At 34.7% G+C, this 19,573-nt stretch overlaps 1 protein-coding gene across 7 annotated transcripts in view; it reads left to right on the plus strand.

Annotated features, from left to right (window-relative positions):
* The window catches only part of MYO6 (myosin VI), a 143,253-nt gene that overhangs the window by 88,873 nt on the left and 34,807 nt on the right, over positions 1-19,573 (plus strand). For all 7 annotated transcript variants that reach the window (XM_042986692.1, XM_042986693.1, XM_042986695.1 and 4 more), the window contains 8 exons: positions 2,670-2,814; positions 4,876-5,033; positions 6,471-6,562; positions 9,599-9,671; positions 11,632-11,759; positions 14,240-14,335; positions 14,610-14,783; positions 18,091-18,129. In XM_042986692.1, the coding sequence (XP_042842626.1) occupies positions 2,670-2,814; positions 4,876-5,033; positions 6,471-6,562; positions 9,599-9,671; positions 11,632-11,759; positions 14,240-14,335; positions 14,610-14,783; positions 18,091-18,129 (905 nt within the window). The remainder of the gene's footprint in view (positions 1-2,669; positions 2,815-4,875; positions 5,034-6,470; positions 6,563-9,598; positions 9,672-11,631; positions 11,760-14,239; positions 14,336-14,609; positions 14,784-18,090; positions 18,130-19,573) is intronic.

Genomic DNA, 19,573 nt, shown 5'->3' on the forward strand with positions numbered 1-19,573 from the left:
CAGTATTACTTTTTTTTTTTTTTTTTGGCTGGGTAATATTCCATTCTGTGGATATACCACATTTTGTTCATCATTTCACCATTAGATGAACATTTGGATTGTTTCTGCCTTTGGCTATTATGAATAATGCTGCTAAAAACATTCTTGTCCATGTTTTTGTGTGGGCATATGTTTTTATTTCTCTTGGATATATGCAGGAGTGGGATTGCTGTCATATGGTAACTGTGTTTAACCTTTTGAGGAACTGTCAGACTTTTTTAAAGTAGCTATATTCATTTCAGATCCTTATCAGTGATGTATGGAGGTTCCTGTTTGTCCACATCCTCACAAATGCTGTCTGATTATAGCCATCCTAGTGTGTGTGAAGTGTTTTTTATTTGCATTTTCCCGAAGGCTCATGAGATTGAGCATTTTTTCATGTCTTTATTGACCATTTGTATCTCTTTTTTGGAGAAATGTCTGTTTATATCCTTTGCCCATTAATTGGGTTGTCTTTAAAAAAAAAACCCTTTTTTTTAATGTTTATTTATTTTGAAGGAGAGAGAGAGAGAGCATGAGTGAGCAAGCATGAGCGGGGGGAGGGGCAGAGAGAGAAGGAGACACAGAATCCGAAGCAGGCTCTGGGCTCTGAGCTGTTAATACAGAGCCCGGTGTGGGGCTCAAACTTACGAGCCATGAGACCATGACCTGAACTGAAGTCGGGTGCTTAACTGACTGAGCCACCCAGGTGCCCCAGTTGGGTTGTCTTTTTGTTGTCAAGTTGTAAGAATTTTTTTTTTTTTAATTTTTTAATGTTTATTTTTGAGAGAGAAAGATAGGATGCATGTGGGGGAAGGGCAGAGAGAGGGGGATACATAGAATCTGAAGCAGGCTCCAGGCTCCAAGCTCCGAGCTATCAGCACAGAGCCTGATGCAGGGCTCAAACTCATGAACTGTGAGATCATGACCTGAGCTGAAGTCAGACACTTGAACTGACTGAGCCACCTAGGTGCCCCATCAAGTTGTAAGAGGTTTTTAAAATATATATCACAGATACAAGTTCCTTATCAGATATATAATTTGTAAATATTTTCTCTAAATCTGTGGGTTGTCTTTTAAATTTTTGGGTCGTCTTCTTTGAAATATAAAAATTTTTCATTTTTCTATTTTGAGAGAGGGAATGTAAGTGGGGGAAGGTCAGAGGGTGAGGAAGAGAGAGAATCTTAGGCTCCATACTCAGTGCAGACCCTGACGCAGGCTCATCTCACCACTGTGAGAGCATGACCTGAGCTGAAATATAGAGTTGGATAACAGAGCCACTTAGGCACCCCAAAAGTTCTTCATTTTGATGAAGTGTAATTTGTCTGAATTTTTTTCTGTTGCTTGTACTCTTGGTGTCATATCTAAGAAATCGTTACTGTTCCAAGATGATGAGGATTTATGTCTGTGTATTCTTCAAAGAGTTTAATAGTGTTAGCTCTTAACTCAAGTCTTACTGATGGTGTGAGGCAGGGGTTCAACTTAATTCTTTTGCACATGGATATCCAGTTGTCTCAGTGCCATTTTCTGAAAAAGCTGTTTTTGTCCCCAGTGAGTTATCCTGACAGCCCCTTATTCATATAGAATCTCATGGTGTATTTCTCCTGAGACCAATCTATTAAGTAGTTTACTAATTTGTCATGATAAACTTACGATTTTTACAAATTCTTTGTAGTTTTGAAATTAGTCTTCAGATGAATTAGTTATAAAAATTAAACCTTAACTATTAGTAAAATGTTTATTTTCAGAATAGTAGTAATAATAAAAATAATAATAGTTAACTTTTATATAGTGCTTACTGTGTACCAGGTACTATTCCAGGAACGACACATATGTAACCTCATTAATCTCTATAACAACCTTATTAGGTAAATATAGTTAGTATTCTCTAAATGGATAAGGAAACTGAGCACAGAGAGAATAAGTAACTTTTTCAGGGTCACACAGCTAATGAGTCTTACAGCCATATCAATGCAGAGGCACATTGCAGTATAGTGTCTTTCTGTATAATGCTTTTTAGAACAGCCTCCATAAGTATAAATCTATGTATATGATGTACAGGTAATAGCCGTTGCCTCCTTACACTCTTCCTGTTTCCCAAACAGGAAGCATAAGCACATGCATATGCATGCGTGGGTACACACAGACACACACCACACCACACCACACCACACACACACACACACACACACACACACACACACACACAAAAACCTCTTATGTTGACAGACATCCACACTGACCTACTGAAGTGTCACCATTTGCCATTACAGTTACGTCTTGAAGTTTTCAAGAATTGCATGAATTTTAATGATAAGCTACTATATTTCTCTAGAGATTTACAAGGATTATAATCTATCATTAGTGTATTTTGCTTGCAGGGTCATAAAAAATGAAACAGTGGCAGGTTAATATTGATGAGCAGAAGTCCATGAGATATCATGGACTGCCTCAAGTGAGGGTCTCCCACTGACCTTGGCAGTAGGAATGTCTGACAAAGATGGTGAAAAAGTGAGATGAAATTATAAGTCACAGATAAACCCGGTCTATTCCATAGATTTATATGTGAAGTCTACTTCTAAGAAATGGATCTTGAAAATCTAGGTTAATATAATGTCTTTTCATTTCAAATTTAAATGTATTTTCATTAGGTGGTTGTAATCTGAAGAATAAATCTAATCAGGCATTGGAATATTGTGCTGAATTACTGGGTTTAGATCAAGATGATCTTCGTGTAAGTTTAACTACAAGAGTCATGCTAACAACAGCAGGGGGCACCAAAGGAACAGTCATAAAGTAAGTTCCTTAACTCATTGCTCTGTAAAACTACTGCCTTGTTGTTTGTCAAGGAAATATCTTTCTTTGACAACATGGAGATTTAAAGTTGATCTTTTGGATGATCCATTTCATTATAATGTTCTAAAACACGTGCTCGATAATTAGAATTCTGTGCATCTTACTCCAGTAATCTATATAAATAAATGCTGACCTCCACAGCTCTTAAAGTTGTTCCTTGCATCTAGATATGCTGCATGGCACAGATTTGAAGTTTATAAAGTAAGAGTGGTTTACTTGTACAAAATATGAGTTGATTATGTTAATCAGTATTTGTTTTAGGCAATGTTTTTTCAGTTTTTCAGGACAGCTGGTTTTCTTTTTTTTTTTTAATTATAATTCATTCTTTTGAAGTGTACAGTTTAGTATTTTTTAGTATATGTACAATCTTGTGCAGCCATTACCATTATTTAGTTTCAGAAGGCAACAGACCATTTTATTTTAAAAGTGATTTTCCTTATAAATGGCATGTTCTAAAACTTGTTTTTTTAACTTTTTTTAAATGTTTATTTATTTTGTGAGAGAGAGAATCCCAAACAGGATTTGCACTATCAGTGTGGAGCCCTACATGGGGTTTGATCCCACAAACCGTGACATCATGACCTGAGCCAAAATCAGGAGCCAGACACTCAACCCGACTGAGTCACCCAGCCACCCCTGTTCTAAAACTTACTGAGGAGAACTCACTTTAGTAAAACACTCAGCGAATGTGATTTCCCCATACCTCTCCGATTCTTCATTTAGAGGAAATTACAAATGACAAGAAAATAAGAGCCTAGCCAGAATTTCTTAAATCTGTAACCAAGAATTTCTAGGTTGCGTTTGGGTATCTGTACATTTTTGGCTCAATATTCTGTGTTTTAGGCATTTCTGTTTTTGATACATAAAATTGATATTCAGCCATCATTCTGGGGGCACTGTAAGATCTTCACTTATGGGGGGAAACAGTCAGATCCTCTATCCCTTGCTAAATAAGGCAGGGAGTGAGTTCTAGTGACATATTTCAGGAAGATTTTCAACAAATTAAACCGGGAGGATGTAAAAACAAACTTTTAGCCACTCAGATAATTTGGTAGCTCTTACGCTTTGGGAAACATTAGCAAGATATGTTTAGCCTGATTATTTGCTAAGCTGATTCCAAATTATTATAAAGAAAACCTTAGCAAGGAGGGTGCATAGTAGTGCCATACAGTTGCTTGGTTCCTTAGAAATATTTCTGGGGTCCATGGAAAGTCTGGATAAAGCACAGGTGTGTGATTTTCAGGTAGCATTTCCTCCATTTCCCCTTTGTTGCAAAGCAGTTCTTTTATGTGTTCTATGTATGGAGTGCTCACATAGGATTCACTTAGGAAAGGGTTCTGTTGCAGGAAGTTGGAAAACCAGTTTAGACTTTTAAGGTTACTTCCAAATTTGACAATTTTTCTGGTGTTCTCGTGGTGCCTCATACTCACCTTTATGATAGCATTTAGCAAGGCGTTTGAAAATTCACTTTTATGGCAGTTTCTTAATCAGATTTTAACTTTCTTGAGGAAGAGGGCTGTGTGTCTGTATCTGCGACATCAAATAGTGTAACACCATATAGTTACTTATATTAAACAGAATCGGACAGTTTGAATTTTAAGATGTAAGCATTTATTCCCAGTGTTAAACAAGATGCCAAACTTTAGCTTGAATTAAATAGTTTCTTTTGCGTTTGAAGAAAGTTAAAAGGAAGATTATTCCTCTGAATGATTTTTTTTATATATTCAGCATATAAAGTATAAATTAAGGTCGTCAGTGGTTTGAGCCTAAACTTCTTTTACTCAATAATACATTTTTTATCTATGTGTAGATAATTTCTGTAGTTCTTTTAGTATGCTTCTTGCCCCATTTATCTGTGCCTATTCACAAATGACCTTTGGTAGCTATTTATTTTGTTCTTCCCAGTGAATGTGTTTAGATACCCTTTGATCTTGGGTATCTGGCATTATTTTCACAATTATTACTGTAAAGAATTTTCATTGGTATAGTCTTCTTTTGTAGGGTACCCTTGAAAGTGGAGCAAGCAAACAATGCTCGTGATGCCTTGGCAAAGACTGTCTATAGCCATCTTTTTGATCATGTGGTCAACAGAGTAAATCAGTGTTTTCCTTTTGAAACATCATCTTATTTTATTGGAGTCCTAGATATTGCTGGTTTTGGTAAGTATAGTTTTGTTTGTGAATTTGTATGTTATTTTTTATTCAGTTTTTCACATATATCTAAAATTAAAAGAACCATTTTTTCACTTGCAGTACCTTTCACTTGATATGTTTCCAGTTATGTGTCCATACCTACATTTCATTTTATAATATGATTTAATTAGGAAGCTGATGCTTAACAAAAGGAAAAACTCAGAGGTTTTGGTCACACTAATGCTAATAATAAAACATGTTGATTGAAACCATTATAGTTAGGAAATGTCTCTATACTCCTAAATGAATACAACTGAATAAAGGTAAAAGTCTTGAGTCCTACTAATAAAGAGGATTAAGTCATTAAAACCACTGACTACAATGTAGTGCTGGATATAAGTTGACCTAACATATAAGCCAAACTCATTGCTATGTGTAGAAATTCATCACTAGTGGTTAACAGATTGCTATTTCCAATGAATTTCCACCAAATGAATAAATATGTTTATTAAAGATATTTTATACATATAACTACGTAATATAAATATATATTCAGGGCATTATATATTAATTTATATTCAAGATAAATGTTTGAGAACAGCCACGGAGCTGTGCAACCAGAAATGAAAAGAATCACTAACATCTGAGTGCCAGATGTATTGTTGTGAATGACTCTTTTGTAAAAATCTCCAAGTAAATCGGACCATTTTTATATTGGGCTGTATCAATGTGAGTGTTCCTTCTGGCTGCGTAGGAGTGGTGTTTTCCTCCTGTGTAGTTTGCTTTTGCCAAGAGAAGGTATGAGTATTTACTTTTGGGGAGGGGTAGAATTTTGGTTTTGATGTGATACATATTTTAAAATTTATAATTATTACCTTTGGTTCAAAGGTAGAAAAACACTCATCACTGAGGTAAAATTTTAAAATCTTATGACATTGGTTCCTGGTCTGCACCAGTTTTAGTGTAACAGGCACATAACAGAATCATAACATTTTAGAGCTACAGGGATCTTAGAGGTAATGTAATGCAGTCTCTTTACTTTAGAAATGAGTGAGTATTTGTAATATTTTTTAACTATGATTTTACTGATTATACAGAAAAAGATTTAAAGCACTTGTCTTTTAAGCCACTTTTGTTCTTCAGTTAATTTAGATTGCTTTAACACCTTGTGCTTAAGAAACTGGTTTAAGTGGTTTACGTTTTGCATCTTTTACGATACGACATTTATCTCCTTTAACGTGTACCTTTTTTGTTAAGTAAAATGCAATTATTTTCAATACTTAATTGAAATACCTAACAAAATTTGTCTTGAAATGAGAGAATTTGGGGAGTATAATGCAAATATATGTATTTTTTTACTTAATTTTAAATTAAGCATTGACATAATAAAATTTTATCCAAAGATAAATTTATAATATGAAGTTGATTTGATGATGACTTTTGACTTTGGTTTTATGTTTTCAGAGTACTTTGAACATAACAGTTTTGAACAATTTTGCATCAACTACTGCAATGAAAAGCTTCAACAGTTTTTTAATGAAAGGATTCTGAAGGAGGTAATTGCCATTACAATTTAAATTTAAGAACTGCATTAAGCTATTTTAATTTCAAGGAACAGAGGCATGCTGCCCCAGTTAATGGGGTATAATATGTAAGGTGGACCAGAGGATCAGAGATGCCCAGAAAAGGCCCCACGGGCTAGCTGTTGCTCAGGCACAACCGAAGTGTTTGTTGATACAGTGGAAGCTTAGGGACCCAATAAAAACCCTAATAGGCATCTCAGAAGTGAACATCTGTTGCTTCCTAGTGACTTTTGCCAGATTTGGTGTTTCATTTGTTTCTTTTTCTGAGTCTGTTGCCCCTACATCTGCCACTGCCAAACAACTTTCTACTCTATCCCTGATGTTGGCATCTCCCACCCTTCTTCTATGTCTCTCTGCTTCTGCCCACTCTGCTATGTGCTCACCCTCTCTCTCTGTGTGTGGCAGGAAAGCCACCAAATCGAGGGATGCAGTGGGGCCATTTGCTTGGAGTGCCTCTGGGCAGTGTATTCTCTGCCACACTACTGTGTGCACTGCCCAGGCGCCTGTCAGTGGTGTGCCTACGGCTGGCCTCCAGTCTCTGGTCCAGGAAGGGGGTTGCTGCCACTGCTCCTAGTGAGTAAGTGGGCATGGCCAATACTCAAAGTCCCGAGTCTAGGAAAGTTATAATTCTTTAGAGTACAGAATAAGTAAAGATAGGTTTGGATCAGTTGATTTGTGATTAGGCTCCCCATTTTTACCTTATGTTTGAATTCTCCGGTATTTATCTACCAGTACCCTTGACTTTCCTTCCTTTGTGCTTTTTGAGATATGTTCTACTGAATGTGGATGGTAGAGTTAGAGGGAACTTAGAAATGATCTAGTTCAGCCTTTTATTTTACAGACGAAGAAAGTGAATTTCCAGAGCAGTTTAATGACTGCTGCAGGTCTGAACCTACCTTCCAGCTGCCTGACTGACAATACTGTTTTCTTCTCATCCTAGCATTGCTGTTTTCCAGTTCTGTTCTTAACTGTATCTGGATCTGAAATGTGAAGTATTCTTTCCTGTTCCCATTCCATTAATCTTTTCCCACATGTTTGTTATGTTTTTGTCTTTGTGGGTTTCCCAGCACATTCATTTTTATACTTTTTACTTGTATACTATAGTTAAAGCCAGTTCTGGCATAAATAAACAGGTAAACCAAATGCTTAGCAGTTAAGATAATTACTCTGAAAATGTTTTATGCAGCCATGTTAGTTCTTCCATTACTATTTGAAGTTGTACATGTGTACTTCTCACTTAACCTCCCCTAATTCTTCCCTTCCATGCCAGCCCAGCAAGCTTTATCTAGAAACATAACGAGGAAACAATATCTTGATATATGTTTATTTCTTTAACAGTTCCTTAAAATAAATGTTTGGGGGTACCTGGGTGGCTGAGTTGGTTAAGTGTGTCCTGACTCTTGATTTTGGCTCAGGTCATGACCTCATGGTTCATAGGATTGAGCCCCAAGTCAGGCGCTGTGCTAACAGCGTGGAGCCTGCTTGGGATTCTTTCTCTCAAAATAAATAAATACATTTAAAATAAAATAAAATAAGATAAATGTTTGGATTTCAAATTCCAAATTCAGATTGTGTCTCAAATGGACGGGACTTCTAAAATGATAGAAACCTTTTCTAGTATATCTTGTGGGAGGACATATTTAAACATTTGGGAAAAAAAGATTAAAATACATGTCAACCTACACTCATTTCGTTGCTCACCCATCTATAGTAAAATCCTTTTTTTTTTTTTAATTTTAAGAAGACACCAGACTTAATCTAGGAACTCAACTTTAATTTGTAAATTATTTTTCCAAATTACACTTATTTTTCCCAGTAATATATTCCTTATATATATCACTGTGTAGATACTAGAACCCATTTGCAATTAATTGCTGTTTCCTTGATTTTAGTGCTTGTCTGTATATGTTAAGAAATTTCTCCTGTCTTTGGACAACAGTTTAGGACTAAAACAGTTTAGTTTGTTTAGCTCTTCTTTAAACTTTTAAAAATTATCACAGCCGGTTTTTACATTCTTCTGTACATTTCAGGGGTTGGTAGACTCCGGCCTTTGGGGGAAATCCAACATGCTGCCTATTTTTGCAAATGAAGTTTTATTGGAACACAGCCATGCTTTTTCATTTACTGTTATCTGTGGCTGCTTTTGTGCTGCAGTGGCATAATTAAGTAGTTTTGACAAAGATACTATGCTTTGTATCCCTCCCTCTCTAACCTCTTTTTTTTTCTTCCCCTCCCTCATGGACTTCTGTGATTGGGGGTGGGAGGGAGGGGAGGATGGGTGATGGGTATTGAGGAGAGCACCTTTTGGGATGAGCACTGGGTGTTGTATGGAAACCAATTTGACAATAAATTTCATATTTAAGAAAAAAAAAAAAGACACTATGGCCCACAGCTGAAAATATTTACTGTCTGGCCCTTTACAGAAAAAGTTCGTTAACTCTTGGTCTATTTTACTGAGAAGTTTGACTTTAAAATTGCTAACGGGGTGCCTGGGTGGCTCAGTTGGTTGAGTGTCTGACTCCTGATTTTGACTCAGGTCATGATCTCATGTCGGGCTCCGTGCTGAGCATGAGACCTCCTTGGGGTTCTCTCTCTCCCTCTGCCCTTTTCCCCTGCTCGTGCTCTCTCCCTCTCTAAAATAAAGTAAAATTAAATTTAAAAAATGAATTTAAAATTGCTAAAGATATTTCAAAGCCTTGGTCTTTCCTTGCTTTTGAATGGTTACAAACAGATCTCTGCATATTTCAAGAAAAATATGCTTATCTGCCGGAGGGAAAATTTCCACATATGTAAATCATATGTTGGCCATTTAATTTCTGACTTCATATTGCTTTAGGAACAAGGATTTATCTTCCCTAATGTTTTGTAAGTCTCTTTAGCTCCTGAACTTATTGGTATGAACCTTTGTACTCTGGACTAATCAGTAAATGTTATGATCAGAAGTGGCACAAAACAAGCCATTTCTTTTACAGTATTTCCATATCTATGATTATGATTATTTCATTTTAGGAACAAGAACTCTATCAAAAAGAAGGTTTAGGTGTTAATGAAGTGCATTATGTGGATAATCAGGACTGTATAGGTATGTTTTTTTATTCCACTTTTGGGAACTATGGGAAGATATAGTGAATGCTTTTACTAGTAATTTTTCTGTGTTCTGTGATTGATATTACTAGTTATAGGACTTGAAGCTGTGGTATTGGAGAGGTTTTACTTCTCTGGTACTACTGGGAGTTTATTTTTCCTACCAAGGCATCAAATTCAGTATGTTGAAAATTTTCCTAAAATTTTTTCTGTTTGCTGTGATCAATATTTTCGTTCTTAAACCTAACATGTGAGTAACTTAAGAAGGAAACAGGGGTGCCTGGGTGGCTCAGCTGGTTAGGCATCGGGCTTCAGCTCAGGTCTTGATCTCACAGTTCATGGGTTTGAGCCCCGCATTGGGTTCTGTGCTGACAGCTCAGAGCCTGGAACATGCTTCAGATTTTGTGTCTCCCTTTCTCTCTGCCCCTCCCCCGCTCACGCTTGGTCTCTGTCTCTGTCTCTCAAAAATAAACATTTAAAAAAAATAAAAAAAATAAAAAAGAAGGAAACTAAACTGCGTAAGTAGTAAAGGGATGAATTACTCACCTAAGGAAACCCATGTTAGCCAGGCTCCAAGTGAGGTTTTTCAGTGTTTGGCTCTGTGGTTCTGCAGTTCCCTTATTTCTGTTCCCTGCATTGGCAGCACCCACTGGCCAATTGCAAGTTGGTCTCACAAGTTTCGTGAGTCATATCCAGATAATGCTGTGCAGTAGGAGAATAGGGTCTTTGTGTCTGTTTTTATCAGTAAAGGAACCTTTTTCTCTCACCTCTGAGCTAGTGCTTAATCTTCCTTTTCTTTCCCACCTCATCTCTAAAATCAACTGTTGGTCAAACTTTGTTTTTTGCAAACTCAGTTTCACAATGGAGTCAGTAACTCATGCTACATTTGGACAAGATAGTGTAATATAATAATAATAATAATAATAATAATAATAATACTTCACATTGGCACAACTTTTCAAAGCACTTACATGCTAGTTGGCTCACTGAGCATTGCCTTTACATATCACAGCCTTTCTCAGATCTCTGTGCCTTTGATTTTGTGATATGATATCTTGGCTGGAATTCCTCCCCTGCCATTTATCTTTCAGCGCACTTTCATATCCTTCTACACCTATCAAAATACTCATTTATGGTTTAGTTCTGCATGCCCCCCCCTTCACCATCACCAGTTGCCTAAAAAGCATCATTCTTTGAGCAATGCAGTTCGAATTTTGATTTCTCTTCTTACATATTATGGCTTTTGAAGTGTGTCCCATTTAGTAGTTTTTATATGCTGTATTTGAGCACTTTATAGTTATTTTGTACAAGCAAGAAATTCAAACAACATGAAGGGAGCATAAAAATGTCCTGTTACTGAAGTTTTGTTGGAAGGCATTTGAATTACTATTGAAAAGTAGATTTTAAAAGCTAAGCATGAAAAAGCTTCTGTACTTTTACTTCATTTTGAATGTAGATATCATATGGAAGAGGAGGAATTTTTGGTTCCTTAGCTTCTCATCCAAGCTTACAAATTGGAATGGTTTTACATTAATCATATGTTTGTGAACTTGTTTTTCTAGAACCTATATTAGTTTCCCCCGCTATCAACATTTTTATGAAACTTTTCATAAACCAAAATAGTGTAAATCAGAGAAGCAGTTACCATTTTGCAAATGCGAAAATTCTTTTTGGGTTTCTTTCTATGAAAGCAGGTACTAATATAGGCCTTTTGTAAAAGTGAAGTGGCATAAAGCAAACTTTTCCATAGTGGGGGAAACCTGTTTATGATGTTACTTTCTGATAGATTGCTAAATCTGAAATAAAATCTATCTGCTTTCTATAGCCTGTGAAGATACTTACAATACAGTCATCTGTTACATTACTTCTGACCAGTCCTTTAAATTTATAATCAGTAAGTTGTTCACATATCCTTAAAATGTTTTTACCCTGTCATATTTTGACTTTTTTTGGAATAGATTTAATTGAATCAAAATTAGTGGGGATACTGGATATTTTAGATGAAGAAAATCGCCTTCCCCAGCCAAGTGATCAACACTTTACATCTGCAGTTCACCAGAAACACAAAGAACATTTCCGACTCACTGTGAGTTTGCCATTCCAAAATTGAGACCCTGTGGTGGGAAGAGAAACCTTTAGAAAGATGTTGCATATTAAGTAATTAGAATAATAAATTATATGGGGCTTAGAAAAACTATAATTTATCCAGCACAGCATCCTCTATAGATAGGCCCTTAGTTTATATATGTGTATCTTGGATGATGATGATCTCTCTAATGAAGGCCCTTTTAGCTGGATGGAAAGTACATTTCATCTATCTAAAATGGATAAACAGGTTTACTTGCTATTTTTATGTTCTTCCTTCTAGCAAAATGGACACCATTTGCTTTGCTTCTGTCATGTGACCTGGATCATGTTCCAGGGGTTAGCATCTAGAATCACAAGCAGCCACCAGTCTGCACATTCCTAAGACCAGTAATAAAGTTTATGGCTTAGAGTCTGACTTGTGCAAGCAATCCATATTAGATAATGGGTAGCCAATTTATTTTGATGCTCTTTCCTAGGGACTTTTGAATGGGAAATATACTCAGAGACACAGAACTGAAGCAGTAGAAAAATTAACTACAGGGAAAAACACAGAGATCAGTGGTAATAAATGAGAAGTACACTTCCGAAGGGTTTAGAGGACCTGGTTCCCTGAACTGCTGTTGGGTCATAGAGCTGTGTTTGAATCCTTATACCAGTGAACAGTAGGGTTTTCTTCATGAGGCTGGACCCTGAGGCTATTGAAGTGTTTCCTGGGTTCACCTAATTCTGTATTTATCTTTACACTCAACCATCATCCCTTGAGGTAATACAAAGACAGCTCCATCCTTGTGCCCAATTAGCACAGAAAAATACGGATGTTAATTTCATCCAGGAAGATAGGTACTGCCTTATCTTACAGAGAATAACAAAGAAAGAAAGGGAGGAAAGAAGAAAAGTAAAGCTGCTTAGACTTGCAGATGGCTCCCATACTGTTTATTATTTTGAAATTGTACCATAGTATATCAGTCATTGCTTTGATGGATCCAGGAGCTGAACTGAATGAAGACTAGTATTCTTGTTTCCTTACATCATTAACTAAGTTAAGAATGTGTTAGGTAAACAGGTTGGATGCATTTACTTGAAAAGTTGATGTAGTTGTGATAACCTTCTCTAGGGACTGAATCTAGCAACCACGTGCCCCACTGACTTGGAGTTCTTCTATGTCCTTAAATATTTCTTATAATGCAGAGCCTGTCTCTTCAGTGGAGATAGAAATCAAGTGATACGAATCCTCACCAAAACTTTTGCTAAGATTGAAGATGTATATCCGGTCCTGTATATTCACTGTTCACTAGTCTTTGTTGTGACCAGCTTGCTTTACCAAGAGTACAGATTGCTAGTGAACAAAATTGTGACCAGGGCCTCAGAGAACCCTGAGTTATGTAGTACATATAACTACAAGGACAACAAGCTAAAACATCAAGAATGGACTTTGGCTGCTTGTCTTCAAAGAGAACAAGAGCAAGACAGTAAATTCTAATTTTTATAAGCCATTACTTTTGTTGTAATTCTTTGGAAATAAAAGTAATAATAACCATTTATTGAGCACTTCGTATGTGCCAGTCATCTGAAGGTTTTACTTAAGTTATTTTATTTAATACTCATAATCTCTGGGGTAGATCCTGTTTGTATGCCCATGCTAGAGATGGGGAGATGTACACAGAGAGGTTAAGTGACCAGTCATGTGTAGCATAGTAAGGAAGTGGTGGATTTGGGAATCAGGCTGGGCATTTTGACTGCAGGGCCCTTGTTCTGGCTTATACTGGTGTATCACCTCACAAAGAAGAGGCTCTGTGCTCTGCTAGCCCTCTCACCTAGAAAAAGCCTGGTAATGTTCTCAAAGTCTTAGTTTTTTCATTTTTAAATGAGGTTGTCTTTCTTATCCTTAGGTTATTTTGAGGGTCAGATATATTCTTTTATGTGAAGGCATTTTGGAAACTTTTAAATATGAGATATTGTCATTGACAGTATAGCCCTAAAATGATTCAGTGTCCTTCAGATAGATTCAGGCTCATTGTATAAACATGTTAGGATGTATAGTTTTGAAAGTGGGAGAAGTACTGATTTCAGATGTTTTTTAGAACAGTGCTTCTCAACCTTGGTTGTACCTTCAAATCACCTGACGTAAATGATACGGGCTTTAGGGGGTTTAAAAGTTTTCCAGTTAATTCACCAGTTAAGTCAAGAACCACTACTTTAGACATAGGCAGTTAACTTTATAAAGTGCCCATTGTTTTGCATATTTACATTGTTTATTTTTGTCTGACTCATTTTTTCTTTTTTGAGAGATTATAACCAAATACTTGCTACATTTCATTGGTAGTCTAAAGCTTACTAGGTGTTTCAAAGGCAGTATAATTGTGTGAAGTGTGAAAAATTCCCATGTAATTTTAAGTGTTTCACATCCCAGATGTTTTCTAAGGAGATTATGTAATATTTTTTTGATAATTTAATAACTAATGCATGTACTCTTTTCAGATACCCAGAAAATCTAAGCTGGCAGTCCATAGGAACATCAGAGATGATGAAGGCTTCATTATCAGGCATTTTGCAGGGGCAGTGTGCTATGAAACAGTGAGTGTGACTTTTACTAAGAGAAAACCATTTGAAGTTGAAGTTGCGCCGCACATAATGTTAACCTCCAGGCACATCTGGTTATTTCAGTTTAAATTTAATAAAATTTAAAATTCAGTTCCTCAGTACACTGGGCACACTTCATGTGTGGGGACTGTGTTGGACAGTGCAGATGCGGAACAGTTTTGTCATCTCAAATTCTGTTGAGCAGAGCTGTATCAAGGGATATTACCAAGGGATGGACTGAATCATTCCTGTTTGCTTTATTTTTCAGACCCAATTTGTGGAAAAAAATAATGATGCTTTACATATGTCTCTTGAATCCTTAATATGTGAATCCAGGGATAAATTTATACGAGAATTATTTGAATCATCTACAAACAACAACAAAGATACTAAACAAAAAGCAGGAAAACTTAGCTTCATCAGTGTGGGAAACAAGTTTAAGGTATTTGTGTTAAATTTATTATTTGAAAATTTGTTTTTAGTGCATTTCAAATAAAATATATTGTTTTATACTTTACAGAGGATAATGCAGATCACTGTCAGAAATCCCATGAGTGAAGTGCAAGAGCAGACCCTGCATTGTTGATATTTGTATACAAAATAACATAAAATAGGTGTAGTAATTGAACATACAGAAATTCTTAAAATCTTATGGTCTGTTCTTTCTTGTTGCTTAACATATCTGATTCATACCTGCTTCTCCTAATGTTCTTGCTTCTGCTTACTGTTTGGTTGACCTTCGAACCTTCTCTTTCCCATGTGTTTTCTGTTTCCTTCCTCATTCAGCAGTTTTGTTTTAGCTGGAGTAGTCCAGCTCGGGATGGCTAGAGAGGACTAGTTGAGTTGAGAGAGGAAAAGCAGGCACAGCCAGGGGCTTCAGGTAAATGATCACCTTCCTGGACTCTCATTTATAGAATGGCTGCCATGTTAAAAAGAGCCCGTCTCAAGTTATTAATTTAGTTTTTAATTTATTTTCAATGTGTTTTCTCTCACTGTGTTTTACACTAAAATTTGATTAAAGCTTTTGATAACTTTGTAAAAGATAAATGCTCTGTGTGACAAACCCTTCAAACTGCTTATTTAACATTGAAGAACATCTCATTTGTTTTATTAATTTTAGATCAAAAATTTATTCTTTGAGGTCTGACAGGGAATTGACACATGATGTGTCTTAGAAATGGAACACGAATTGGTTTTAATTGTTGAGTATTTAGCATAGAAAAAGGTAATTTAAAAACTTTTCTATCACAAGTTTAATGAATAAAAAATTATAAATAGAACAAAGACATAGGATTAATTTCTCTTGTATACATCTTCACAAAGTATTGTTGTATATACAAAAAACCTCTGCATATGCCTTCTATTATGTGTACTTTAAATATTAAAAATGATGTAATTAGAAACTCTTTAAGCATCAGAATACTATAATAATAGCAACAATGTAAGCCTCCTGAAATCCCTTGTGGATAGAAATGGGCTCTAATTAACTATCTCGATGAAATCATGTTTATAAACCTAGATTTTTTTAAAGTATATATAAATATAGGAGAAAGTTGATAATACTTTACAAGTAATTGAATAAAAATTCTTTAACTTTGTTATGTTATATTCATTATGAGTTCCTGATTCTCTTGAGCAATACTTTTTCTCTTATTTGTATATTTTGAAATTCCTGAATAGACACATGATAGCAGATTAGTATAAAATAGTATGTTAGCCTATATGAAGTGGATATTATTATTTGCATAATGTAATATTATAGTAGTATTGCTTGAAAGAACATACTTGAAATTTTAGACAGTATAAATAAAAACAAAACATTCTTAAAATTCTTTGAATTAAAGTATTCTTTTATGTTGAGATATGAAATGCCTAAATATTACTTACATTCAATAGGATGTATTTTGCACATTAAACTGCTAAAAACTATAACTGAGTGATATTACTAATAAATTTCAAAAATGTGTTGAGATACTTTGAAATGATGTTTTAATAGTAATTCTTAATTTAAAATATAGTAGAATAGCTTGTTAAATTCAAGTTACGTAAGGCAATAAAAGAAAACAGGCTAGCATTTACAGTAAGACTTCAGTTACCCATCATTTCTGAGAACCACAGGTTCTCTGCCGAAGAGTAACATTTTCAGGTTATTTGAAACATAACTCTTTTACTGTTAGTGATTTAGAAAACAATCGTCTTTGATGGAAGTCTTACTCTATTGTTACGTACATGAATATTTGTATGCTTAAAAATAAAATACAAATAGAGCATGAGTTTCATAAAACTGTTTATCCTTATGCCTTATGGTCCTTGACTGCTTCCTTGATAATTGACAGTCTTCCCTCTTCTCTCAAGTTTATTTTTGCTGCTTCTCTTCTGAATTAGTTTATCTCCATTTTTTTGGAGAATACCATGCTTAGTCTATGGATTAAGAGGCATGGACTTCGTGACATTTGTTTTCTTTTCAAATTAGTGCCTCTCGTACTTGCTTTTCAGTTGTTTGTGGTCCAGATTGATCAAAGTTGTCAGAACTCAGTCAACCAGATAAGTGGGGTGTGACTGTGTTTTTTTTAATCCAGTCAGAAATTTACTCCATTTTTATAACTTAAGCCTATGATGTCTGAAGTATACTGTAGTTTCATGTGTAAGAGAATGAACTGTTGGAATCTTGGCTTTACCGTTACTCGTTCCATGATCATAGGCAAGTAATTTATCCCTCTGGGCCATAATGCTTTTACCTGAAAAATGAGGCTGATAATACATACTTAATTTGAATTGTTTGTGGTTTGAACCTGATCATTCCTGTGAAAATCTTTGAGCAGTGCCTGACTCATAGAAAGTATTCAGTACAGTCTACCTATTAATAATAATAATAATAATTACTATTATTAAATATTAAATAATTACTATTATTAAAAATAATAATTATTATTAACATATTGGATTGATCCAATATATTAATTTAGGAATTAACATCTGGATTTATCTTCTGTAAGTAGTATAATAAGCATCTTAGTATAAAATTGATATGAGAATTTTATATAATTGACTTTGCAGAGAAGTAAAGCAAAACATGATTTTAATGTATTATTAAACCAGAGTAAATTACTGTCACTTAATATTATTAGAAACAGGAAAATATAGTAACTTGTAGTATACATTGTCAAGTTGTTTTTGAGAAAATTGTCCAAGCTTTTAAAAATAATTGGAATGTAAAATATTTTAAAATAGCCAAGAGGGTTTTGACAGCTAGGCAGGACAATTTCATTTATGATAAGTGTTATATAAAACATTTCTAATACCATTAGTGTGTATTTTAAGTATGTCTTCATTCTTCAATGGAGTGTGACAGAAACTGCACCCAGCTTGCTACATATTCAAGTACAGCTCTGTTGATCTATTATGGAATGCATCCCCTGCATTTTCATGTACTTCCTTTGTTGCCTGTACACTTTTCCCTCATTCATCCCGCCTGCAAGTATGTGTGTATATTTTATAGCATTGCTAATTTTCAGTCTTTTAATTATACAAGTTCTGTATGACTAGTATAAGTTACTGTCCTTGTCATCATATTAGCCATATATTTTGCATGTTACTGTAAAAGAATTTATCAGTTGTTAAGTTGCACTGTGTTGTATGTTGATGTTATTGCATGTTATTTTATGCTAATGTTGGAGAGCTAATGGTAACTTATGACATTGTGTACTTTTGCTTTTTGAAATAGTAAAGTGATTTGCTTTCTTCTGCAGACACAGTTAAATCTGCTTCTGGATAAACTTCGAAGTACTGTGAGTAAAATTTTTAAAAATTCAGAGTTTTTAAATAGTCCTCTGAAATTACTGTTAGTAATTACTCAAATAAACAGAGTAAACCTAGAATAATTAGAAATTAATTTAAAACTGAATTCCCTTGTTAAAAAAATTAGTTTTTTAAATGGTTGTCATTTTGGTTAGGCTTGTTCTGAAGAAAGTCAAATATATATGGGAAGTCACATTATTTTATAAATATACAGAATTCTCTCAAATGTTACTCAATTCAGATTATCCTGTAGTTTCAGAAAAGTGAAAATAATTAGTTATTTATGTGGAGAAAGAAAATATATTTTTTAGGATTAAAGATAATGCATGTAATTCATTTTCATTTTATCATTCTAGTAGTAACATTCTCCAGCCTGACAGTGTTGTCATGGAAAAAATGGACATAACATTTTTATGCCCTGTTATAGAGGCAATATTTCCTAGGATTCCCTCCCCCCTTTTTTAATTAACTAGACATTTTAGTAGTTCACCCTGGTTTTTAATGGAAAATTTACCAGAGAAAGAAGTATGATATGTGGGTTATGTGGGCATGATTCAAGGCGAGGCTTATTTTTTAAACAGATCTACAGAACTTAACCAGGTATTCTTCCTTTTCACGTAGTCATTTTGAAAAGCCAAATATTTATTCTTTTGATGCTGTTATTGCTTAATTTATTGTTAGACTTGCTTTTGGAAGCATTAGCAGATATTCTCATTGTTTGCAAATATTTATCTCTTAGGAACTAAACATCTTTAAAAACCAAGTCTGATGAGGAGGGTATTTTACCTTTATCTTTATGGCCCAAATATAGGTTACACCAAATACAGGGCAAATAATGAGAGTACTTTTGTGATTTATAAGAAGATACTTCCAAAAAGTGTTCTGAAAGTGTTTGCAGTGAGCATCCTTGTTGAAATAACTATTCAGTTTTTTAAGGGGACTGCTCTGAAAAGGAACAGTTATTTGGATGTTTGGTATATTCACTTTCATACTCAACAGGTTCATTGTGCACATATCCATATTCTTTGTGCCTCATTCAATGTAATCCGATAACTGATTCTAAATGAATGCCTTTAAAAGCTGTAAAAAAATGCTGTTTAACAAACAGAACTTTAAAATGTGAAGTGGTGCAGCTTAGGGACTTACAGAATGATGAAAAAGGTTGACTTATTTTTCCCCACTTTGGTCTAAATTTTGAGAGGCATAATTTTATTACTTTGTCTTGTTATAGGAAAATTTTCTTACCACAGAAATATAGCATATAAATATACTTAAATGTAGAATAAAATCATATATGTATCAGTCTGAAAAATGTATTATATGTAAATATGTTAAAATATTTTTCAATGAAAGACTTTTCTTTTTACAAGAACACAATTTTTGGTACTCAAATCTAAAATGTACTATGTTTCTAACATTAGTATATAATGCAGA

The sequence above is a fragment of the Panthera tigris genome, chromosome B2, assembly GCF_018350195.1.
Source record: "Panthera tigris isolate Pti1 chromosome B2, P.tigris_Pti1_mat1.1, whole genome shotgun sequence".
NCBI lineage: Eukaryota > Metazoa > Chordata > Mammalia > Carnivora > Felidae > Panthera > Panthera tigris.